Source organism: Mustelus asterias, unplaced genomic scaffold, assembly GCF_964213995.1.
Source record: "Mustelus asterias unplaced genomic scaffold, sMusAst1.hap1.1 HAP1_SCAFFOLD_44, whole genome shotgun sequence".
Taxonomy (NCBI): domain Eukaryota; kingdom Metazoa; phylum Chordata; class Chondrichthyes; order Carcharhiniformes; family Triakidae; genus Mustelus; species Mustelus asterias.
In genome coordinates this window covers 236,111-262,829 of record NW_027590121.1, presented here as the reverse complement: position 1 = coordinate 262,829, position 26,719 = coordinate 236,111, and the positions used below count along the sequence as shown (strand labels likewise).

General features: G+C 45.1%; 2 protein-coding genes across 2 annotated transcripts in view; both read left to right on the top strand.

Moving 5' to 3' along the window:
- Nucleotides 1-26,719, top strand: part of LOC144483034 (uncharacterized) — a 305,151-nt gene that overhangs the window by 272,993 nt on the left and 5,439 nt on the right. The window lies entirely within an intron of this gene.
- Nucleotides 157-16,758, top strand: LOC144483064 (uncharacterized). The gene is made up of 2 exons (XM_078201914.1): nt 157-212; nt 15,482-16,758. Exon 2 carries the CDS (start codon nt 15,835-15,837, stop codon nt 16,756-16,758), a length of 924 nt encoding a protein of 307 aa, XP_078058040.1. The 5' UTR covers nt 157-212; nt 15,482-15,834.

Here is a 26,719-nt window from a genome sequence, read left to right as displayed (position 1 = left end):
ACCGAGCGACAGCGGCTGGTCCTCCAACCAATCGGAGTGAAGAGGGGCGGGGCTGGAGGACCGAGCGAGAGCGGCTGGTCCTCCAACCAATCGCAGTGAATGAGGGGCGGGGCTGAGGGCCAGTTGCACTGTGGTGATCTGGAGCATGCGCAGTGCCGATCACTGAGGATTGAGGCGGTTGAGGAAATATTCAGTCCGGGCGATAACACCGGGTAAATCAGGAATGAGTGATGGAGCCGGTGGGTGGGCGGGCTTGGAGGCTTCATAAAAGTCCCGTGTAGGCCGCAAGCCCCCAATAGAAAGCTCGGATTCGATATTTGAACCGTTGAAAGGTTGTTCGGGCTTTTCCCCCGATTCAGGCCCGGGTGAACGACCGCCATCTTGACAGTGTGCGGCCGAGCGCACGCGCAGACAGAGGGAGTTCCATGCTCAGCCCCCTCCGCCCCTATTCAGTCTGATTGGTTGGAGGACCAGCCGCTTGTGCTCGGTCCTCCAGCCCCGCCCCCTCCTCCTATTGGCCCGGAGCTGCCGTCAATCAGCTCCCGGGTATTGTGATGTGGAGCATGCGCAGTGTCATTGCTGTCCTTGTCCCGGAGAAGCGGAGTCAGCGTTAGGCGGTGGCTGGGAGGATTTGGAAACACTTTGTGGATCCGCAAACCCTTCAGAATCATTGTCAGCTCCCTGGTTTGCAGCTGCGGGGCTTCTCCCTCCCTCCCTCCCGGGAACAGGCCCAGGTTAACGGCCCCATCCTGGCTCAGCCACTGGAGGATGGTTCACATCAGAGGATGGGGGAGGGGGCAATAAATAAGAGGTTACACTTTGGCCTCAAATCAATGAGGACTCTGATCTCTGGGAAGGAAGGAAACCCTGGGAGGTGGGCGGGGAGGATTCACAAACACCCGCTGGAGGCCCCAACACCCCCAGTAAAAAGCTGCAGCTCCCGGGTTTGCAGCTTTTTCCCGGGAGAGAGTTGGGGAAGTTTTGTGGAGACAATTCCCGGCTGGTTCAGTTAGTGGTCAATGAAGCTCAGAAATCCTGAGTCAGGATCCTCATTGGGTGGTTGTTTTATTAAAATATTATTATTCATCTGTTGAAGAAAATATTAATTTGTTTTGAAGAATCATTTTTATAGCGTTTGTGAAAATGTCCATTAAAATAGCCATTTTTCCAATGTATTTCTGATGAGAATTTTAATATTACTGATTTGGGAATTGATTCTCGGGAATGGTCATTCTGAAAATGATTATGTTTTAATTTACTCCATAATGCCAGAAGTCAGTTTGTATTTCAAATGTAATTTAGAATATCTGGGAGCAAATGTTAAAATGAGGTTTGAGACACCAGCTGCCATTACTTCCTGTGACTGATGATACCTTTGTGCCTGTGCAGGAGGTAATTCCCCTGGTGCTGTGGCACAAATAAAATGGAGCCTTTCCTCGGAACAGGTCCGTGTTAACGGTCACCGTGTTGTTTCAGTGGTGAGCAGGGGACGTGTGGCCATTGTGGTAACAACAGAGTCGGTGGGACTTCATGTCCCCTGACCTTAAAAGAAAATAATTGACTCCTTGGTTGTACAGTCAATCTGCACATGGTCTGGAGAACTGAATCCAGCCAGAGTGACAAGGCAGAGGGAGCTGGTCTCAGAGTGGAGACATGAAATGGTGGAGATGGGGCAAGGAGTTTGATTTAGACCAGGGACAAGAGAGAGTGTGTGGGATGGAGATTATAGCTCAAGATAAATGAGATGAAGAAGTGTTCCATGGAAACTCGAATTGTCTGTTATGAATTCGTTTTTTAAGCTCTTTTTGCAGGGAACTAGAAGAGGAGGATTCACAGACAGGAAACTCAAACTAAACTTTAGGTCAAGGTCTGCAGAACCATTTGATTCATCATGACCTCAGTATGATTGCTTTTTACAGTGGAGGGAGAAATCATTGCCTGTTTTGTCAGTGGAAGAAAATTTTAAAAATTCAATGTGGCAGAAAAAGACCCGAGACACACACCCCCGAGTGAGAGTGTTCCAGTGAACTGACTGAAAAGAGCTTTAACCGGTTACACAGCCTGAAAAAAATCACACCATTCACAGTGAGAAGAAACTATAAACGTGGTCCGTGTGTGGATAAGGCTTCAACTGATCATCCAACCTGGAGAGACACAAAGTCACCTGCACCGTGGAAATGTGAGGATTGTGGTAAAGAATTCAATTATCCATACTTGCTGGAAAACCATAGACACAGTCACACTGGAGAGAGGCCATTCACCTGCTCCGTGTGTGGGAAAAGATTCACTACCTCATCCCACCTGCTGTTACACCAACAAATTCACACTGAGGAGAGGCTGTACAGCTGCTCCACCTGTGGAAAGGGGTTCTCATATTCATCCAACCTCGGTGCACATCAGCGAGTTCACACTGGGGAGAGATCGTTCACCTGCTCCTTGTGTGGGAAGGAATTGCTGGACCATCCGGTCTTTGATCACACCAGCGAATTCACACAGGGGAGAAGCCATTCACCTATTGTGTGTGTGGTAGAAATTCACTCTGTCATCTAACCTGCTGTCACACCAGCGAGTTCACACAGAGGAGAGACCGTTCAGCTTTCCTGTGGAAAGAGGTTCAGGTCTTCATCCAACCTCAGTGCACACAAGCGAGTTCACACTGGGGAAAGGCCGTTCACCTGTTCCACGTGTGGGAGGGAATTCACCAATTCATCCGGCCTCCTGTCACATCAGTGAATTCACACTGAGGAGAAGCCATTTATTTGCACATACTGTGGAAAGAGTTTCAGGCAGTTATCAATCCTCACTGCAAATCAACGCACTCACACTGGGGAGAGACCATTCACTTGCTCCATGTGTGGGAAGGGATTCACTCAGTCTGGCAGCCTGCATTTACATGAGCTCACCCACACTGGGGAGAGGCCATTCGCCTGCTCTGTGTGTGGGAAGGGATACACTCGGTCATCCCACTTGCTGACACCTCTGCAAGTTCACAATTGTCAGCAGGAGTTAGATTTTGCAGTTACTGCTGCTGTTAATCACATTCAGGATTGATATTCTGACAATATTGGTTTGTTTCTGCTGACATTAACAATCCCTACAACTGGAATTCTGCTTTAATATTTAGTTTAATATTTCACAATCCACAGAATAGATATATTCAAACAAGAATGAACAATGTTGTGGGTTTAATCTCAGTTGTTTGGATTTAATCTCAGTTGTTTGGATTTAATCTCAGTTGTTTGGGTTTAAACCCAGTTGTTGTGGGTTTAATCTCAGTTGTTTGGATTTAATCTCAGTTGTTTGGGTTTACTCTCCGTTATTTGGGTTTAATCTCAGTGGTTTGGGTTTAATATCAGTTGTTTGGATTTAATCTCAGTTGTTGTGGGTTTAATCTCAGTTGTTTGGATTTACTCTCCGTTATTTGGGTTTAATCTCAGTGGTTTGGGTTTAATATCAGTTGTTTGGATTTAATCTCAGTTGTTTGGATTTAATCTCAGTTGTTTGGATTTAATCTCAGTTGTTTGGGTTTAATCTCAGTTGTTTGGGTTTAATCTCAGTTGTTTGGGTTTAATCTCAGTTGTTTGGGTTTAATCTCAGTTGTTTGGGTTTAATCTCAGTTGTTTGGGTTTAATCTCAGTTGTTTGGATTTAATATCAGTTGTTTGGGTTTAATCTCAGTTGTTTGGGTTTAATCTCAGTTGTTTGGGTTTAATCTCAGTTGTTTGGGTTTAATAGAACATAGAACATAGAACATTACAGCGCAGAACAGGCCCTTCGGCCCACGATGTTGCACCGACCAGTTAAAAAAAAAAACTGTGACCCTCCAACCTAAACCAATTTCTTTTCGTCCATGAACCTATCTACGGATCTCTTAAACGCCCCCAAACTAGGCGCATTTACAACTGATGCTGGCAGGGCATTCCAATCCCTCACCACCCTCTGGGTAAAGAACCTACCCCTGACATCGGTTCTATAACTACCCCCCCTCAATTTAAAGCCATGCCCCCTCGTGCTGGATTTCTCCATCAGAGGAAAAAGGCTATCACTATCCACCCTATCTAAACCTCTAATCATCTTATATGTTTCAATAAGATCCCCTCTTAGCCGCCGCCTTTCCAGCGAAAACAATCCCAAATCCCTCAGCCTCTCCTCATAGGATCTCCCCTCCATACCAGGCAACATCCTGGTAAACCTCCTCTGCACCCTCTCCAAAGCCTCCACATCCTTCCTGTAATGTGGGGACCAGAACTGCACACAGTACTCCAAGTGCGGCCGCACCAGAGTTGTGTACAGTTGCAACATAACGCTACGACTCCTAAATTCAATCCCCCTACCAATAAACGCCAAGACACCATATGCCTTCTTAACAACCTTATCTACTTGATTCCCAACTTTCAGGGATCTATGCACACATACACCTAGATCCCTCTGCTCCTCCACACTATTCAAAGTCCTCCCGTTAGCCCTATACTCAACACATCTGTTATTCCTACCAAAGTGAATTACCTCACACTTCTCCGCATTAAACTCCATCCGCCACCTCTCGGCCCAACTTTGCAACCTGTCTAAGTCTTCCTGCAAACTACGACACCCTTCCTCACTGTCTACCACACCACCGACTTTGGTGTCATCAGCAAATTTGCTAATCCACCCAACTATACCCTCATCCAGATCATTAATAAATATTACAAACAGCAGTGGCCCCAAAACAGATCCCTGAGGTACACCACTTGTAACCGCACTCCATGATGAATATTTACTATCAACCACCACCCTCTGTTTCCTATCCGCTAGCCAATTCCTGATCCAATTTCCTAGATCACCCCCAATCCCATACATCTGCATTTTCTGCAGAAGCCTACCATGGTGAACCTTATCAAACGCCTTACTAAAATCCATATATACCACGTCCACTGCCTTGCCCCCATCCACCTCCTTGGTCACTTTCTCAAAAAACTCAATAAGGTTAGTAAGGCACGACCTACCTGCCACAAAACCATGCTGACTATCACCTATCAATTCATTACTCTCCAAATAACTATAAATCCTATCCCTTATAATTTTTTCCAACATCTTGCCGACAACAGAAGTGAGACTCACCGGTCTATAATTCCCGGGGAAGTCTCTGTTCCCCTTCTTAAACAATGGGACAACATTCGCTAACCTCCAATCTTCTGGTACTATACCAGAGGCCAACGACGACCTGAAGATCAGAGCCAGAGGCTCTGCAATCACTTCTCTTGCCTCCCAGATAATCCTTGGATAAATCCCATCCGGACCAGGGGATTTATCTATTTTCAGACCCTCCAGAATATCCTGCACATCCTCCTTATCAACTGTAATACTGTCTATTCTACTCCCCTGCAACCCAGTGTCCTCCTCAGCTATATTCATGTCCCCTTGCGTGAACACCGAAGAGAAATATTGGTTCAATGCTTCACCAATCTCCTCCGGTTCCACACATAACTTCCCTCTGCCATCTATAACTGGCCCTAAACTTGCCCTAACCAACCTAATCTCAGTTGTTTGGGTTTAATATCAGTTGTTTGGGTTTAATATCAGTTGTTTGGGTTTAATATCAGTTGTTTGGATTTAATCTCAGTTGTTTGGGTTTAATATCAGTTGTTTGGGTTTAATATCAGTTGTTCTGGGTTTAATCTCAGTTGTTTGGGTTTAATATCAGTTGTTTAGGTTTAATCTCAGTTGTTTTGGGTTTAATCTCAGTTGTTTGGGTTTAATATCAGTTGTTCTGGGTTTAATCTCAGTTGTTCTGGGTTTAATATCAGTTGTTTGGGTTTAATCTCAGTTGTTTGGGTTTAATCTCAGTTGTTTGGGTTTAATATCAGTTGTTAATATCAGGGATTTGTTCCCAGGAGCAGGCTGAGGGTAAGAGAGTGGGTTTTCTGACTTTAATTAATTATTTATTTTTTCAGTTAATTTTGGGTTTAAAATCGGAGGTTTTTTTCAAAACCGGAAGTCGGGCCAGGAGAGGCCTGGGGAAGTTTTTGGAGGGTTTAAAAGCGCACCAAAGTATACAGCGGGCAGCATCGTAGCGGGCAGCAGAGTGAGTGGGAAGTTGAGTGAGCTGTCAGGGCTTTGGCTCACAGGGCTTGGACGAGCAGGGGTGAGTCTTTGTTTCCTTACACTCTTATTAACTTTTCACTGTCTTACTTGACATAAAGTGTCCAGTATGAGTGTGAAACCAGTGTGTTGTTCCCAGTGTAGGATGTGGGAGGTCCTGGAGGCATCTGGCCTCCCGGACATCCACATCTGTGAGGGGTGTGTCGAGCTGCGGTTCCTGAGGGACTGTGTTAGGGAGCTGGAACTGCAGCTCGAGGATCTTAGGCTGATGAGGGAGAATGAGGAGGTGATAGACAAGAGCTATCATCAGGTGGACACACCAGGGCAACGGGAGGAGGCCAAGTGGGTGATGGCCAGGAAGGGTAAGGCTAGGGTGGTTGAGAGCACCCCAGTGGATTTGCCTCTGCACAACAAGTACTCCTGCTTGAGTACTGCTGGGGGGAACAGCCCGCCTGGGGGAAGCAGCAGTGGCCGTGTCTCCGCAGTGGAGTCCAGCCCTGTAACTCAGAGGGCTAAGGAAAAGAGGAGGAAGGCGGTATTAATCGGGGACTCGATGGTGAAGGGGACAGACAGGCGTTTCTGCGGAGGTAGGCGGGATTCTCGCATGGTGGTCTGCCTCCCTGGGGCCGGGATCCAGGATGTCGCTAGTCGCGTCCCGGAAATCCTGAGGTGGGAGGGAGAGGAGCCTGAGGTAGCGGTACATATTGGTACCGCTGATGTGGGTAGGAAGGGAGAAGGGGTCATGAAAAGGGAGTACAGGGAATTAGGGAGACAGCTGAGAAAGAGGAAAGCAAAGGTAGTAATCTCAGGATTACTACCTGTGCCACGGGAAGGTGAGGGCAGGAATGGAGTGAGGTGGAAGATGAATGTGTGGCTGAGGGACTGGTGCAGGGGGCAGGGATTCAGGTTCCTGGACCATTGGGACCTCTTTAGGGGCAGGGGTGATCTGTATACAAAAAACGGGTGGAACTTGAATCACACGGGGACCAATATCCTGGCCGGTAGGTTGGCTAAGGTTACTGGGGAGAATTTAAACTAGATAGGTTGGGGGGAGGGGAGCTAGAAGAGTTGACTAGGATCAAGGAACTAATTGATGGGGTGGAGGATGCAGGGGTAAGGGGAATTACAAAATTAATGGTAGAGGAGAGGGTGCAAGTGAATGAAGGCGGTAATTTAGATAAGGGAGCAGAGGGAGAGGGTGTTCGTGACTCATCAAAGCGGGTCCAGATAAAAGCTGGAATAAGGACACTTTGCCTGAATGCACGAAGCATTCGGAACAAGGTAAATGAGTTGATGGTGCAAATCAGCACGAGTGGGTACGATCTAGTGGCCATTACAGAAACGTGGCTGAAAGGTGACCAGGACTGGGAGATGAATATCCAGGGGTATCAGGCGTTTAGGAAGAATAGACAGGAAGGAAAAGGTGGTGGGGTCGCGCTATTAATAAGAGATAATATCAGGGTAGTACTGAGGGATGACATAGGCTCTGAGGAACAAAACGTGGAATCATTATGGGTAGAGATGAGGAATAGTAGAGGGAGAAAGACACTAGTAGGTGTGGTATATAGGCCCCCAAATAATAATGTTGAGGTAGGGAGGGCTATAAACAAGCAGATAAGGGATGCGTGTAAAAACGGAACGGCAATAATCATGGGGGACTTCAACATGCACATTGACTGGCAGACTCAAGTCGGTAAGGGTGGAATGGAGGAAGAGTTCTTAGAATGCTGTCGGGATAGTTTCCTTGAACAGCATGTTACGGAACCGACGAGGGAACGAGCTATTTTGGATCTGGTATTGTGTAACGAGGTAGGTAGAATTAAGGATCTTATTGTGAAGGACCCTCTTGGGTCTAGTGACCACAATATGGTCGAATTTCTGATTCAGATGGAAGAGGAGAAAGTTTGGTCCCAAACCAGTGTCCTCTGTTTGAACAGAGGGAAATATGATAGGATGAGGGATGAATTGGCTAAGGTAGACTGGGAGAGCAGGCTGGCAGGTAGGATAGCTGAGGAACAGTGGAGGATTTTTAAGGAGATCCTTTTCAGTTCTCAGCAAAAATATATTCCAGCAAAAAACAAGGATTGCAAGAAAAGGGAGAACCAGCCGTGGATAACGAAGGAAATAAAGGAGAGTATTAAAATAAAAACAGCTGCGTACAGAGTGGCCAAAAATAGTGGAGAAACAAGTGATTGGGAAAAATTTAAGAAACAACAAAGAGAGACTAAGAAAGCGATAAAGAAAGGAAGGATAGACTATGAAGCTAGGCTAGCAATTAATATAAAAAATGATAGTAAAAGTTTTTATAAATATATAAAAAGGAATAGAGTGGCTAGAGTGAATGTTGGACCCTTGGAGGACGAGAGGGGGGAGTTAATAGTGGGAAATGAGGATATGGCTGAGTCTTTAAATAAGTTTTTTGTGTCGGTCTTCACGGTGGAGGACACAAATAGTTTGCCAAATATTAATGATAGAGGGTTGGCAGCAGGAGAAATACTTAATACAATTAATGTTACCAGAGAGGCAGTGCTGGGTAGACTAATGGGACTGAAGGTGGATAAGTCCCCGGGTCCGGATGGAATGCATCCCAGGGTATTGAAAGAAATGTCAGAGGTAATAGTGGATGCGTTAGTGATTATTTATCAAAACTCGTTGCATTCTGGGGTAGTGCCGGTTGATTGGAAAACGGCTAATGTTACGCCGCTGTTTAAAAAAGGAAGGAGACAAAAGGCGGGTAACTATAGGCCGGTCAGCTTAACGTCTGTAGTAGGGAAAATGCTGGAATCCATTATTAAAGAGGAGATAGCAGGGCATCTGGATAGAAATGGTTCGATCAATCAGACGCAGCATGGATTCATGAGGGGAAAGTCGTGCTTGACGAACATGTTGGATTTTTATGAAGATGTGACTAGGGCGGTTGATGGAGGAGAACCGGTGGATGCGGTGTTTTTGGATTTCCAAAAGGCGTTTGATAAGGTGCCCCATAAAAGGCTACTGAAGAAGATTAGGGCACACGGAGTTGGGGGTAGTGTGTTAAAGTGGATTGGGGACTGGCTATCCGACAGGAAGCAAAGAGTCGGAATAAATGGGTGTTTTTCCGGTTGGAGGAAGGTAACTAGTGGCGTGCCGCAGGGATCGGTACTCGGGCCGCAACTATTTACCATTTATATAGATGATCTGGAGGAGGGGACGGAGTGTAGGGTAACGAAGTTTGCAGACGACACAAAGATAAGTGGAAAAGTGAATCGTGTGGAGGACGGAGAAGATCTGCAGAGAGATTTGGACAGGCTGAGTGAGTGGGCGAGGATATGGCAAATGGAGTATAACGTTGAGAAATGCGAGGTTATACACTTTGGAGGAAATAATAACAAATGGGATTACTATCTCAATGGAAACAAATTAAAACATGCTACCGTGCAAAGGGACCTGGGGGTCCTTGTGCATGAGACGCAAAAGCCCAGTCTGCAGGTACAACAGGTGATCAAGAAGGCAAATGGGATGTTGGCCTATATTGCGAAGGGGATAGAATATAAAAGCAGGGATGTCTTGATGCACCTGTACAGGGCATTGGTGAGGCCGCAGCTGGAATACTGTGTGCAGTATTGGTCCCCTTATATGAGGAAGGATATATTGGCATTGGAGGGAGTGCAGAGAAGGTTCACCAGGTTGATACCTGAGATGAGGGGTTTGGATTATGAGGAGAGGCTGAGGAGATTGGGTTTGTACTCGTTGGAGTTTAGAAGGATGAGGGGGGATCTTATGGAGACTTATAAGATAATGCGGGGGCTGGATAGGGTGGAGGCGGAGAGATTCTTTCCACTTAGTAAGGAAGTTAAAACTAGAGGACACAGCCTCAAAATAAAGGGGGGTCGGTTTAAGACAGAGTTGAGGAGGAACTTCTTCTCCCAGAGGGTGGTGAATCTCTGGAATTCTCTGCCCGCTGAGGTGGTGGAGGCTACCTCGCTGAATATGTTTAAAGCGCGGATGGATGGATTCCTGATCGGTAAGGGAATTAAGGGTTATGGGGATCAGGTGGGTAAGTGGTACTGATCCACGTCAGATCAGCCATGATCTTATTGAATGGCGGGGCAGGCTCGAGGGGCTAGATGGCCTACTCCTGCTCCTATTTCTTATGTTCTTATGTTCTTTAATATTCTGAGATGTCACTGATTTTCAGGGCTGTTGTGTCCCCTTTTAAACGTACTATCTGTGATTTTTTTTTTTGTTTTATTCAGGAACTTGTTTATAATACATTTTCCTTCAATCTGAAATTGACATTTGGTACAAACTACAATTCAGTGTCTGAAAGATTCCACTGATTAAGATTTCCAATGAGAAAATGCTGACAATTCTTACTGACTTACACATTCTTCACAGTGACACTTCCACGATCACATTTAATTATCAAGGAACATAAAACAATGCACAGATACTTGTTGGTACTGAACTTGAATATTGCTGACAAGAGAGACATGTTGCTGAATCTTTTCAGCATGCACTCATCAGGACAAACGGAAGAATGCCAAATTTTAAATGATTGCAATTTATACTACAGGAGAAACGGGTGCTAATTGGTGGACTCTCATTGACTTGAAGCTTTGCCATGGAGAAACCAACAGGAGACTGTAGGTTTCTCAAGCTTCTGGGAAATTCAAAAAAGGTGCAAGGCTTTTGTTTGCAGGGAAAGGATCGCTGCGTATGTATGTATGTCAGTCACTTCTCGCAAATATAACTGAGCCGTATTATGAACTCGACTGATTATCTTCAATTGATTGAGTGTAGCTATTAGCACACTCAGGATTGTTCAGCAAGTGCTGCCCAATCTGTAATCACAGTAAACATTGTATTTTTGGTTTTGTGAGTGTGGGCTGCTGAAAAGGAAATCACGACCCATTATGAACAAATCAAGGAATATGCTGTTTTATTCTGTCAGCCATTTACTGGGCGAGACGGCACTGTAATGTTCACCATTTTATATTCAAATCTGGGGGGGATAATGTTCACTGTTTCATATTCGGGTCTGAGGGGGATAATGTTCACTGTTTTATATTCGGGTCTGGGGGGGATAATGTTCACTGTTTTATATTCGGGTCTGGGGGATAATGTTCACTGTTTTATATTCGGGTCTGGGGGGGATAATGTTCACTGTTTTCTATTCGGGTCTGGGGGATAATGTTCACTGTTTTATATTCGGGTCTGGGGGATAATGTTCACTGTTTTATATTCGGGTCTGGGAGATAATGTTCATTGTTTTATATTTGGGTCTGGGGGGGATAATGTTCACTGTTTTATATTCGGGTCTGGGGGATAATGTTCACTGTTTCATATTCGGGTCTGGGGGTGATAATGTTCACTGTTTTATATTCGGGTCTGGGGGGGATAATGTTCACTGTTTTATATTCGGGTCTGGGGGGGATAATGTTCACTGTTTTATATTCGGGTCTGGGGGATAATGTTCACTGTTTTATATTCGGGTCTGGGGGGGATAATGTTCACTGTTTTATATTCGGGTCTGGGGGGGATAATGTTCACTGTTTTATATTCGGGTCTGGGGGGGATAATGTTCACTGTTTTATATTCGGGTCTGGGGGTGATAATGTTCACTGTTTTATATTTGGGTCTGGGGGATAATGTTCACTGTTTTATATTCGGGTCTGGGGGATAATGTTCACTGTTTTATATTCGGGTCTGGGGGGGATAATGTTCACTGTTTTATATTCGGGTCTGGGGGGGGATAATGTTCACTGTTTTATATTCGGGTCTGGGGGGGATAATGTTCACTGTTTTATATTTGAGTCTGGGGGGGATAATGTTCACTGTTTTATATTCGGGTCTGGGGGAGAATGTTCACTGTTTTATATTTGGGTCTGGGGGATAATGTTCACTTTTATATTCGGGTCTGGGGGTGATAATGTTCACTGTTTCATATTTGGGTCTGGGGGTGATAATGTTCACTGTTTCATATTCGGGTCTGGGGGGGATAATGTTCACTGTTTTATATTCGGGTCTGGGGGGGATAATGTTCACTGTTTTATATTCGGGTCTGGGGGGGATAATGTTCACTGTTTTATATTCGGGTCTGGGGGGGATAATGTTCACTGTTTTATATTCGGGTCTGGGGGATAATGTTCACTGTTTTATATTCGGGTCTGGGGGATAATGTTCACTGTTTTATATTCGGGTCTGGGGGGGATAATGTTCACTGTTTTATATTTGGGTCTGGGGGGGATAATGTTCACTGTTTTATATTCGGGTCTGGGGGATAATGTTCACTGTTTCATATTCGGGTCTGGGGGTGATAATGTTCACTGTTTTATATTCGGGTCTGGGGGGGGATAATGTTCACTGTTTTATATTCGGGTCTGGGGGGGATAATGTTCACTGTTTTATATTCGGGTCTGGGGGATAATGTTCACTGTTTTATATTCGGGTCTGGGGGGGATAATGTTCACTGTTTTATATTCGGGTCTGGGGGGGATAATGTTCACTGTTTTATATTCGGGTCTGGGGGGGATAATGTTCACTGTTTTATATTCGGGTCTGGGGGTGATAATGTTCACTGTTTTATATTCGGGTCTGGGGGATAATGTTCACTGTTTTATATTCGGGTCTGGGGGATAATGTTCACTGTTTTATATTCGGGTCTGGGGGGGATAATGTTCACTGTTTTATATTCGGGTCTGGGGGGGGATAATGTTCACTGTTTTATATTCGGGTCTGGGGGGGATAATGTTCACTGTTTTATATTTGAGTCTGGGGGGGATAATGTTCACTGTTTTATATTCGGGTCTGGGGGAGAATGTTCACTGTTTTATATTTGGGTCTGGGGGATAATGTTCACTTTTATATTCGGGTCTGGGGGTGATAATGTTCACTGTTTCATATTTGGGTCTGGGGGTGATAATGTTCACTGTTTCATATTCGGGTCTGGGGGGGATAATGTTCACTGTTTTATATTCGGGTCTGGGGGGGATAATATTCACTGTTTTATATTCGGGTCTGGGGGGGATAATGTTCACTGTTTTATATTCGGGTCTGGGGGGGATAATGTTCACTGTTTTATATTCGGGTCTGGGGGATAATGTTCACTGTTTTATATTCGGGTCTGGGGGATAATGTTCACTGTTTTATATTCGGGTATGGGGGGGATAATGTTCACTGTTTCATATTCGGGTCTGGGGGTGATAATGTTCACTGTTTTATATTTGGGTCTGGGGGATAATGTTCCCTGTTTTATATTCGGGTCTGGGGGGGATAATGTTCACTGTTTTATATTCGGGTCTGGGGGATAATGTTCACTGTTTTATATTCGGGTCTGGGGGGGGGATAATGTTCACTGTTTTATATTCGGATCTGGGGGATAATGTTCACTGTTTTATATTCGGGTCTGGGGGGGACAATGTTCACTGTTTTATATTCGGGTCTCGGGGGGATAATGTTCACTGTTTTATATTCGGGTCTGGGGGATAATGTTCACTGTTTTATATTCGGGTCTGGGGGATAATGTTCACTGTTTTATATTTGGGTCTGGGAGATAATGTTCACTGTTTTATATTCGGGTCTGGGGAGGATAATGTTCACTGTTTTATATTCGGGTCTGGGGGATAATGTTCACTGTTTTAGATTCGGGTCTGGGGGGGATAATGTTCACTGTTTTATATTCGGGTCTGGGGAGGATAATGTTCATTGTTTTATTTTCGGGTCTGGGAGATAATGTTCACTGTTTTATATTCGGGTCTGGGGGGGATAATGTTCACTGTTTTATATTCAGGTCTGGGGGATAATGTTCACTGTTTTATATTCGGGTCTGGGGGATAATGTTCACTGTTTTATATTCGGGTCTGGGGGGGATAATGTTCACTGTTTTATATTCGGGTCTGGGGGATAATGTTCACTGTTCTTTATTTGGGTCTGGGGGGGATAATGTTCACTGTTTTATATTCGGTCTGGGGGGGGATAATGTTCACTGTTTTATATTCGGGTCTGGGGGGGATAATGTTCACTGTTTTATATTCAGGTCTGGGGGATAATGTTCACTGTTTTATATTCGGGTCTGGGGGATAATGTTCACTGTTTTATATTCGGGTCTGGGGGGGATAATGTTCACTGTTTTATATTCGGGTCTGGGGGATAATGTTCACTGTTCTTTATTTGGGTCTGGGGGGGATAATGTTCACTGTTTTATATTCGGTCTGGGGGATAATGTTCACTGTTTTATATTCGGGTCTGGGGGAGATAATGTTCACTGTTTTATATTCGGGTCTGGGGGATAATGTTCACTGTTTTATATTCGGGTCTGGGGGGGGATAATGTTCACTGTTTTATATTCGGGTCTGGGGGGGATAATGTTCACTGTTTTATATTTGGGTCTGGGGGGGATAATGTTCACTGTTTTATATTCGGGTCTGGGAGATAATGTTCACTGTCTGGGGTTTGTTAGCTCGGGTTGATTTTGCCTACGGTGCATTCTCGGTTATCAGAGCTCTCATTAAAAGCCCTAATTTCCAGTCAGTGACTGAGTTGTCTCTGATGGGATGGAGAATCAGAGTGGGGGTAATGTGCTTCATGGACAGCGATGGGTGGGAGTGAGTATTAAATAAACCAGGACTACACCAAGTAATTTTGAGAACATTGAAACCATCACAAAATATCACAGCATCATGTTGGAAAACAGAATACTTTATCTGAATCTTTGATCAATTTTGTTTGATTCAATATTGTGAGTGACTTGTTGGATTGCTGGTTATTTTCTAAAGGCAACTCAGCACCATCATTTTGACCATCAACTCGGCCCTGGTAACTGCTGTTTTTTCTCTGTACCTTCTGTTTTAATTTTAAGTGGAACCTTAATATTTGCTTGGTACACCGGCCGATTGATCTTTCCAGGGGTGTGTGTCTGAGAAATATACAACGAAAAACATTCTCTATTTACCTCCTGCATTGCTGCAGTAAATATACATTGTTCTGACTCTGCCAGCAAGGCTGTGGAATTAATTGGATCGATCTTAAAGAGAGCCCGGCTGGGCAGGATAGAGTCACAGAGGTTTACAGCATGGAAACGTGAGCCAAATGGTTTCCATCTGTGATGTATCATTGCATAAAACAGAATATTCAGTCTCAGGAGAAAGAAAGTGAAATAAACCAGTTTCTGGGGGATTTACCCAATCAGTATGAGCACCTTCAGGAGAGCAGAGAGGGGGGGGGAGGGGGGAAACCAGTGAGAAATGTTTTAAAAACTCGGGGTATTCCCACAGGAGAGCACTGGTTTAAATCAATTTTAGAAATAGAGAATGGCAGTGCACAAATTCAGAGGAATGTATTTTTAAAAATTAATTGATCTCAATTGCACAAGATAATTTTCTATTATGTCTTTGATTGACAATGGCGCTGTTAATTCCCAGGTGCCCCTGCGGTTGTGAACGTGCCCTATTCTTCCGGTGAAGCGGGCAGAGAGGGGAGTGATTTTTGGAGGGCAGAACTGGAAGATAAGCTGAATTTATTTTTACTTACTTTTTTCGGAGTTGTTTTTTTCCTGAGAAACAGGAAACCGGAAGTCAGCCGTAGGGAGACCTGGGACGGTTTTTTTTTTGCCCACTAAATTTGAACGGGGAGGTAACCCGAGACTCTACACGTGTAGAGTCTCCCACCCTCCCTCCTCCTCTAACCTAAAAAAAAAGACTCTGCGTGAGAGCAGGTGAGCTTTCTTTTTCTTTTTCTTTTCTCTTTCATTTATTAGTTCGGGAAGTTAGCAGGGATGTCAGTGCAGGCAGTGCAATGTTCCTCCTGTGGGATGTGTGAGGTGAGGGACACCATTAGTGTCCCAGCTGAGTACACCTGCAGGAAGTGCACCCAATTCCAGCTCCTTGAAGACTGTGTTAGGGATCTGGAGTTGGAACTGGATGAACTCAGGATCATTTGGGAGGCAGAGACAGTTATAGATAAAAGCTACAGGGAGGTTCATACTCCTAGGAATGAGGATACTTGGGTGACTGTTAGAAAGGGTAAGAAGCAGACAGTGCAGCGATCCCCTGTGGCCGTTCCTCTGTATAACAAGTATACCGTTTTGGATCCTGTTGGGGTGGGCGACTTACCAGGGGTAAGCCATGGGGTACAGGTCTCTGGCACAGAGTCTGTCCCTGTTGCTCAGAAGGGAAAGGGGGGGAGGAGTAGAGCATTAGTCATTGGGAACTGCATAGTTAGGGGGACAGATCGGAGATTCTGTGAGAGCGAGAGGGACTCGCGGCTGGTGTGTTGCCTCCCAGGTGCCAGGGTCTTTGATGTCTCGGATCGTGTTTTCAAGATCCTTAAGGGGGAAGGGGACCAGCCCCAAATTGTGGTCCACACAGGCACCAATGACATAGGTAGGAAAAGAGATGGGGATGTAAGGCAGAAATTCAGGGAGTTAGGGTGGAAGCTTAGAGCGAGAACAAATAGAGTTGTTATCTCTGGTTTGTTACCCGTGCCACGTGCTAGTGAGGAGAGGAATAGGGAGAGAGAGCAGTTGAACACGTGGCTACAGGAATGGTGCAGGAGGGAAGGATTTAGATACCTGGATAATTGGCGCTCATTCTGGGGTAGGTGGGACCTCTACAAACGGGATGGTCTTCACCTGGACCAGAGGGGTACTAATATCCTGGGGGGGAAATTTGCTAATGCTCTTCGGGAGGGTTTAAACTAATTCGGCAGGGGGGTGGGAACCTGGATTTCTGCTCCAGTGTACAGGAGGAGTGAGTGGTGAGGTGATGAATAAGATTTCAAGGTCGCAGGAGTGTACCGGCAGGCAGGAAGGTGCTTTGAAGTGTGTCTACTTCAATGCCAGGAGCATCCGGAATAACGTGGGTGAACTTGCAGCATGGGCTGGTACCTGGGACTTCGATGTTGTGGCCATTTCGGGGACATGGATAGAGCAGGGACAGGAATGGTTGTTGCAGGTTCCGGGGTTTAGATGTTTCAGTAAGATCAGGGAAGGTGGTAAAAGAGGAGGAGGTGCGGCATTGTTAGTCAAGGACAGTATTACGGTGGCAGAAAGGATGTTTGATGAGGACTCGTCTACTGAGGTAGTATGGGCTGAGGTTAGAAACAGGAAAGGAGAGGTCACCCTGATGGGAGTTTTCTATAGGTCTCCGAAATGTTCCAGAGATGTAGAGGAAAAGATTGCAAAGATGATTCTGGATAGGAGCGAAAGTAACAGGGCAGTTGTTATGGGGGACTTTAACTTTACAAATATTGACTGGAAATGCTATAGTTCGAGTACTTTAGATGGGTCAGTTTTTGTCCAATGTGTGCAGGAGGGTTTGCTGACACAGTATGTAGATAGACCAACAAGAGGCGAGGCCACATTGGATTTGGTACTGGGTAATGAACCAGGCCAGGTGTTAGATTTGGAGGTAGGTGAACACTTTGGTGATAGTGACCACAATTCGGTTACGTTTACTTTAGCAATGGAAAGGGATAGGTATACACCGCAGGGCAAGTATTATAGCTGGGGGAAAGGAAATTATGATGCGATTAGGCGAGATTTAGGATGCACAGGATGGGGAAGAAATCTGTAGGGGATGGGCACAATTGAAATGTGGAGCTTGTTCAATGAACAGCTACTGCGTGTCCTTGATAAGTATGTACCTGTCAGGCAAGGAGGTAGTGGTCGAGCGGGGGAACCGTGGTTTACTAAAGAAGTTGAATCTCTTGTGAAGAGGAAGAAGGAGACTTATGTAAAGATGAGACGTGAAGGCTCAGTAAGGGCGCTTGAGAGTTACAAGTTTGCCAGGAAGGAGCTGAAGAGAGAGCTAAGAAGAGCCAGGAGGGGACATGAGAAGTCTTTGGCAGGTAGGATCAAGGAAAATCCTAACGCTTTCTACAGGTATGTCAGGAATAAAAGAATGACTAGGGTAAGATTAGGGCCAGTCAAGGACAGTAGTGGGAAGTTGTGCGTGGAGTCTGAAGAGATAGGCGAGGCGCTAAATGAATATTTTTCGTCAGTATTCACACAGGAAAAAGACAATGTTGTCGAAGAGAATACTGAGATACAGGCTATTGGACTAGACGGGATTGAGGTTCATAAGGAGGAGATGTTAGCAATTCTGGAAAGTGTGAAAATAGATAAGTCCCCTGGGCCGGATGGGATTTATCCTAGCATTCGCTGGGAAGCTAGGGAGGAGATTGCAGAGCCTTTGGCTTTGATTTTTATGTCATTGTCTACAGGAATAGTGCCAGAAGACTGGAGAATAGCAAATGTTGTCCCCTTGTTCAAGAAGGGGAGTAGAGACAACCCTGGTAATTATAGACCAGTGAGCCTTACTTCTGTTGTGGGCAAAGTTTTGGAAAGGATTATAAGAGATAGGATTTATAATCATCTCGAAATTAATAATTTGATTAGGGATAGTCAGCACGGTTTTGTGAAGGGAAGTTCGTGCTTCACAAACCTTATTGAGTTCTTTGAGAAGGTGACCAAAGAGGTGGATGAGGGTAAAGCAGTTGATGTGGTGTTTATGGATTTAAGTAAAGCATTTGATAAAGTTCCCCACGGTAGGCTATTGCAGAAAATACGGAGGCATGGGATTGAGGGTGATTTTGAGATTTGGATCAGAAATTGGCGAGCTGTAAGAAGACAGAGGGTGGTGGTTGATGGGAAATGTTCATCCTGGAGTTCAGTTACTAGTGTACCGCAAGGATCTGTTTTGGGGCCACTTTTGTTTGTCATTTTTATAAATGGTCTGGATGAGGGCGTAGAAGGATGGGTTAGTAAATTTGCGGATGACACTAAAGTCGGTGGAGTTGAGGACAGTGTGGAAGGATGTTGCAGGTTACAGAGGGACATAGATAAGCTGCAGTGCTGGGCTGAGAGGTGGCAAATGGAGTTTAATGTGGAAAAGTGTGAGGTGATTCACTTTGGAAGGAGTAACAGGAATACAGAGTACTGGGCTAATGGTAAGATACTTGGTAGTGTGGATGAGCAGAGAGATCTCGATGTCCATGTGCATAGATCCCTGAAAGTTGGCACCCAGATTGATAGGGTTGCTAAGAAGGCGTACAGTGTGTTAGCTTTTATTAGAAGAGGGATTGAGTTTCGGAGCCATGCTGTCATGTTGCAGCTGTACAAAACTCTGGTGCGGCCGCACTTGGACTATTGCGTACAGTTCTGGTCGCCGCATTATAGGAAGGATGTGGAAGCATTGGAAAGGGTGCAGAGGAGATTTACCAGGATGTTGCCTGGTATGGTGGGAAGGTCTTATGAGGAAAGGCTGAGTGACTTGAGGCTTTTTTCGTTGGAGAGAAGAAGTTTAAGAGGTGACTTAATAGAGGCATTCAAGATGATCAGAGGATTAGATAAGTTGGACAGTGTAAGCCTTTTTCCTCGGATGATGATGGCTAGCACGAGGGGGCATAGCTTTAAATTGAGGGGTGATAGATATAGATCAGATGTCAGAGGTAGGTTCTTTACTCAGAGAGTAGTAAGGGTGTGGAATGCCCTGCCTGCAACAGTAGTGGACTCGTCAACATGAAGGGCATTTAAAGGGTCATTGGATAAACATATGGATGAGATTGGAATAGTGTAGGTTGGATGGGTTTAGATTCGTTTCACAGGTCGGTGCAACATTGAGGGCCGAAGGGCCTGTACTGCGCTGTAATGTTCTATGTTCTATAGTCATTCCACAGGAGCCTATTGCGCAGGCGCAGTGCTGTATCTGGGGCATGCGCAGTGTCACTGCTCAGAGTCCTGAATGCGGGAGACGCTTTTTTCAGTGGGTGAGTCGGTTGGGCTGCGGGAGAAGTGGAGCCGGGAGTTGGGGTAGGGAGGGAGCGAGCGGAGGCTTCACAAACATCCGCTGTAGGCTGCACGGCCCGAATCAGACCCTGCAGGTCCCGGGTTTACAGCTCCCAGGCTTTTATCTCGGGAACAGGCCCCGGTTATCGGCCGCCATCTTGTTTCAGCGGGGAAGGAGGGCACATGCGCTGCTGTCTGTGACGGGTCACAATGGGCGTGGTTTCGGGGGCTGGTTCAGAACCTCTATCTTCAGAGGGACAATAGGGAGCAGGGCGCATGCGCAGCTATCCAAGAACATCGGAATAAGAATTCGAAACAGGAGCCCGTCATTTGGCCCATCGAGCCTGCTGCATCATTCAATAAGATCATGTCTACTTTGCTACCCCCAGCCCGTCCATACCCTTAACTCTCTTGTGGATCAAAACCTCAGCTTTGAATATATTCAATGACCTGCCCCCAATCCTCACTGGTGAAGACAGAGTTCCAAAGATCAACAACCCGCTGAGAGAAAAGATCTCTCTTCATCTTAATCTTAAATTTGAGATCCTTTATTTTTACTTGATTCCCACACCTGAGGAAACATCCTCTCAGCATCTACCTTGTCAAGCACCTTATATCATATGAATCACAGAATCCCTACAGTGCAGAAGGAGGCCATTTGGCCCATCGAGTCTGTGCCGACCACAATCCCACCCAAGCCCCATTCCCACAACCCCATGCATTTGACACGAGGGTCAATTTAGCATAGCCAATCCACCGAACCACAGTCTTTGGACTGTGGGAGGAAACCAGAGCACCTGGAGGAAACCCACACAGACAGTGCACAGAAAATGTGCAAACTCCACACAGACAGTGACCCAAGGCCGGAATTGAACCTGGGACCCTGGCGCTGTGAGGCAGCAGTGCTAACCACCGTGCCGCCCTTAAATTCCCAGATATTTCAATAGGATTACTTCTCAGTCTTCTAAACTCCAAAGAGTACAGGCCCAAACTGCTCAACCTGAAAGATAAAACTCCTCATTTCAGGAATCAACCAACTGAATCTTCTCTGAACTGTTTCCACTGCAATTTTGTCCCAGCTGAAGTAATTCTGTGCCAGGTTAAAGGAGGAGAGAATGTTTTGAATTTCTGTTCTGGACAGATGCTGATGGATCTTGGAAACTCCTTTTACAGGAGGTTAGAAGGGGAGGATTTACACACAAGAAACTCAGACCAAAAGAAATGTTTGTCTGTCCTGAATTTCTCACCTTGAATTACATCTATAACTTCTGTCATTTACAGGGAGAAGATTTGAAGATTTCAACATTTTTCCCCGGACACCAATTCTCTGAGATCTTTGCAGCTGCAGACTCCAGCAGGAGATTTAAAATGTGAAAACAGTGAAATTATTTTGGGGTGAGTGTTACTGGACATTAATTAAATTTAGTGCATTCTCTGATTCTATGGATCTCAGGCTGACTCCTTTACCATGGATGGGGAGGCAATGGCGCAGAGATAGTTTCATTGGATTAGTAATACAGGGATCCAGGGCAATGCACTGTGAACCCTGGGTTCGAATCCCACAACTGCAGATGTTGCAATTTGAATTCAGTAAAAATCTAGAATTAGAAGTCCATTGATGACAATTGTCATGAAAATCCATCTGATTTAATAATGTCCTTTAAAGAAGGAAATTACCACATCCCCCAGCAATGCAAGCCACTCAGTTCAAGGGCAATGAGTTATGGGCAATAGATGCTGACGCAGCCAGCACATAGAGTCATAGAACAATACGCATGGAAACAGGCCCTTCAGCCCAACTGATCCATGCCAACCATGGTGCCCTCCCAGCTAGTTTCAATTGCCCGTGTTTGACCCATTTCCCTCTAATCCTTTCCAATCCATGTACTTCTCCAAATGCTTTTTAAATGTTGCTATTAAACCTGCCTCAACCACTTTCTCTGGCAGCTCATTCCATACACACACCATCCTCTGCGTGAAGAAGTTGTCCCTTGGGTCCCTTTTAAATCTTTCCCCTCTCACCTTAAACCTTTGCCCTCTAGTTTTCAATTGCCCTACCCTGGCAAAAAGACTATGTGGGTTCATCCTATCTATGCCCCCCATGATTTAATACACCTCAATATAGTCACCCCACATTCTCCTACGTTCGAAGGAATAAAGCCCTTACCTGTCCAACGCCTCGCGATCACTCGGGCCCATTAGTCCTGGCAAGATTCTCATAAATCTTCTTTGCACTCTTTCCAGTTTATCAATGTCTTTCCTATAAAAGTGTTACAAAAACTGTACACAATACTCCAAGTGCGGCCTCACCAGTGACTTATACAACTGTAACATAATGTCCCAACTCCAATATTCAGTGCCCTGACTGATGAAGGCCGGTGTGCTAAATGCCTTCCTCACCACTCTGTCTACCTGTGATGCCACATTCAACGAACTATGTACTTGTACTCCTGGGTTCCTCTGTACTCCTGGGTCCCTCTGTTCCTCAACACTCCCCAGGGCCTTACCATTCACTGTATAAGTCCTACCCTGGTTTGACTTTCCAAAATGCAACACTCACACTTGTCTGTACTGAAATCCATCTGCCAATTCTCGGCCCACTTCCCTAACTGATCAAGATCCCCCTGTAATTTTTGATAACTTTCTTCGCTATCAGCTCCTAATTTAGTATCGTCTGCAAATTTACTAACCATGCTTTGTACATCCATGAATGAATTTTTAACCAGCTATCCATTTCGCTGTTTCACCTCTAATCTACCTGATCAGTTCCCTGCCATTGTCTAATTCCCTCTGCCTCTAATTATTGGGTGTATTTTAACTGTTATTTCCACAAGTTATGTCTTGTTTCTACTGCTTCACAACTCTATTCACTGCTGATTTACCAGCTAAGTCTTAAAATGTTATAGTGTCATAGAGGTTTACAGCATGGAAACAGGCCCTTCGGCCCAACATGCCACCCTTTTTTTTAAACCCCTAAGCTAGTCCCAATTGCCCGCGTTTGGCCCATATCCCTCTGTACCCTCTTACCCATGTAACTGTCTGAACGCTTTTTCAAAGACAAAATTGTACCCGCCTCTACTACCACCTCTGGCAGCTTGTTTCAGATACTTACCACCCTCTGTGTGTGAAAAAATTGCCCCTCTGGACCCTTTTGTATCTCTCCCCCCTCACCTTAAACCTATGCCCTCTAGTTTTAGACCCCCCTACCTTTGGGAAAAGCAATAGACTATCTAGCTGATCTGTGCCCCTCTATTTTATAGACGTCTGTAAGATCACCCCTCAGCCTTCTACACTCCAGAGAAAAAAGTCCCAGTCTATCCAGCCTCTCCTTATAACTCAAACTATCAAGTCCTGGTAGCATCCTAGTAAATCTTTTCTGTACTCTTTCTAGTTTAATAATATCCTTTCTATAACAGGTTGACCAGAACTGTACATAGTATTCCAAGTGTGGCCTTACCAATGTCTTGTACAACTTCAACAAGACTCCTGTATTCAATGTTCTGACCAATGAAACCAAGCATGCTGAATGCCTTCTTCACCACTCTGTCCACCTGTGACTCCACTTTCAAGGAGCTATGAACATGTACCCCCAGATCTCTTTCTCTGTCACTCTCCCCAACACCCTGCCATTAACTGAGTAAGTCCTGCCCTGGTTCAACCTATCAAAATGCATCGCTTCACATTTATCTAAATTAAACTCCATCTACCATTCGTCAGCCCACTGGCCCAATCGATCAAGATCCCGTTGCAATCCGAGATAACCTTCACTGTCCACTATGCCACCAAACTTGGTGTCATCTGCAAACTTACTAACCATGCCTCCTATATTCTCATCCAAATCATTAATATAAATGACAAATAACAGTGGGCCCAGCACTGATCCCTGAGGCTGGTCACAGGTCTCCAGTTTGAAAAACAACCCTCTACAACCACCTCTGTCTTCTGTCATCAAGCCAATTTTGTATCCAATGAGCTACCTCACCCTGGATCCCGTGAGACGTAACCTTATGCAACAACCTACCATGCGGTACCTTGTCAAAGGCCTTGCTAAAGTCCATGTAGACAACATAAACACCTTCAAACAACTCAATCAACTTTGTGAGACATGATTTTCCACTCACAAAGCCATGCTGACTGTCCCTAATCAGTCCTTGAGTCTCTGAATGCCTGTAGATCCTGTCTCTCAAAATACCTTCCAACAACTTACCCACCACAGATGTGAGGCTCACTGGCCTGTAGTTCCCAGGCTTTTCCCTGCAGCCCTTTTTAAACAAAGGCACAACATTTGTCACCCTCCAATCTTCAGGTACCTCACCTGTGACTATCGATGATTTAAATATCTCTGCTCGGGGACCCTCAATTTCCTCCCTAGCCTCCCACAAAGTCCTGGGATACACTTCATCAGGTCCCGGGGATTTATCTACCTTGATGCACTTTAAGACTTCCAGCACCTCCTTCTCTGTAATATGTACACTGCTCAAAAATATCACTATTTATTTCCCCAATTCCCTAACGTCCCATGCTTGTCTCAACAGTAAATACTGAGGACAAATATTCATTTAGGTTCTCACCCATCTCTTTTGGACCCACACATAGATGGCCTTGTTGATCCTTAAGAGACCCTACTCTCTCCCTAGTTATTCTTTTGGCCTTTATTTATTTGTAGAAGCTCTTTGGATTTTCCTTTGCCTTCTCTGCCTAAACAATCTCGTGTCCCTTTTTTGCCCTCCTGATTTCTCTCTTAACTTTACTCCTTCACCCCCAATACCCTTCAAGGGATTTACTGCGTATGCATGTCATGTGCCTCCTCCTTCTTCTTGACCAGGGCCTCAATATCCCGAGTCATCCAGGATTCCCTACTTCTACCAACCTTGCCCTTCAGTCTAAGAGGAATGTGCTTACCCTGAACCATGGTCAACACACTTTTGAAAGCCTCCCAATTACCAGACGTCACTTTGCCTCCCCACAGACTCCCCCAATTAACTTTTGAAAGTTCCTGTCGAATACCATCAAAATTGGCTTTGCCCCAATTTAGAATTTTAACTTTTGGGCCAGACCTATCATTCTCCATAGCTATCTTAAAACTAATGGAATTATGGTCACTGGTCCAAAGTGATCCCTCACTAACACTTCTGTCACCTGCCCTTCCTTATTTCCCAAGAGGAGGTCAGGTTTTGCTCCCTCTGTAGTCAGGCCATCCACATACTGAATGAGAAATTCCTCCTGAATACACTCAACAAATCTCTCTCCATCCAACCCTCTAATACAATGGCTGTCCCAGTCAACGTTGGGAAAGTTAAAATCGTCTACTATTATCGCCCTATTGTTCTTGGAGCTATCTGTAATCTCCTTACATATTTGCTCCTCAATTTCCCGCTGACTGTTTGGGGGCCTATAGTACAACCCTATCAAAGTGATTTCCCCCTTCTTATTTCTCAGTTCTACCCATATAGACTCAGTGGCTGAACCTTCGGATATATCCCCTCTCAGTACTGCCGTGATGTTTTCCCTAATCAAAAGTGCAACTCCCCCTCCTGTTGAGGAATTGTTTCTCTTCCACTGGAGATTATTTCCCTTCCACTTCTGAGCTTATATTGACCAACAAAATCTGATGCATTTTTATTCCCTGTAATTCATCCTGCCCAACCTGAACCATTAATCTTCTTTCTCTTTCTGCAGATACTGCTGAGTATTTCCTGCATTTGCTCTTGTTATTGCTGATTTCCAGCAACCACAATATTTTCTTTTATTGCAAATGTTTTTCACAACCAAATCTCAAAACAGAAATGAACCAATGAAGACTAAAAGCAGAAAAGGCTGGAAAAGCCCAAGGTGTGGCAGCATCTCTGAAGAGAGAGAGTTGATGTTTGAAATCCGTGACACCCTGCTCCACTCCTGAATTATCCCCATTTCCTCATCCCTTTCCCATGGCACCTTCCTTTGTAATCTCAGACAGTTTAACGCCGACCCCTTTACTCTCCTTTCTCCTCATTGCACCAAACACTCCCTTCAGGTGAAGCAACATTTCACTGGCACCTCCTTCAATTTGATTTGCTGTATTTGTTGCTCCGAATACAGCCTCCTAAACTCATAGAATTATCATAGAATCCTACAGTGCAGGAGGCCATTCAGCCCATCGAGCTGCACCGACCACAATCCCAACCAGGCCCTATTCCCGTAACCCCACATATTTACTGTGCTAATCCCCCTGATACTAGGGGCAATTTATCATGGCCAATCAACCTGACCCACACATCTTTGGACTGTGGCAGGAAACCGGAACACCCGGAGGAAACCCACACAGACATGAGGAGAATGTAGAAACTCTGCACAGACAGCGACCCGAGGCTGGAATTGAACCCGGGTCCCTGGCGCTGTGAAGCAGCAGTGCTAACCACTGCGTCACCTTAGACTGTGAACTGCCTCCTCCGTTTTGATCTGTTTTATTTTATCCAAGAAAAAATTGACCCAATACCACTGGGCCATCGGTCATTTCTTCTTAAGTTTTGCTTTCACTGAGGACTGACCTTTTTTCTCCTGTTAACATTCTGCTATTTTATCTTTATGACACTATTAGCACCTTCCATAGTCCTTCACACTGCCCTGAATGCTTCCTCTGTCTTGTGTCCCACACATCCTTGTTACAATCTCTCCTAGCTCCCATCTATCACTGACCTTCTACTCTGCTTCACCTCTATTTTATACAATCCATCACATTTCTCCCTCTCTTTAGCTCTAAAGAGTCTCACAGATGTGAAATGTTAACTCTGTTTCTCTCTTTGCAGATGCCACCACACCTGCTCTGTGTTTCCCAGGATTTTTTGTTTTCATTTCCGATTTCCAGCATCTGCAGTATTTTGCTTTTATGAACTAA

Coding starts and splice junctions, on each gene's coding strand:
- LOC144483064 (XM_078201914.1), top strand. CDS start 15,835: ATGTCAGTGCAGGCAGTGCAATGTTCCTCCTGTGGGATGTGTGAGGTG.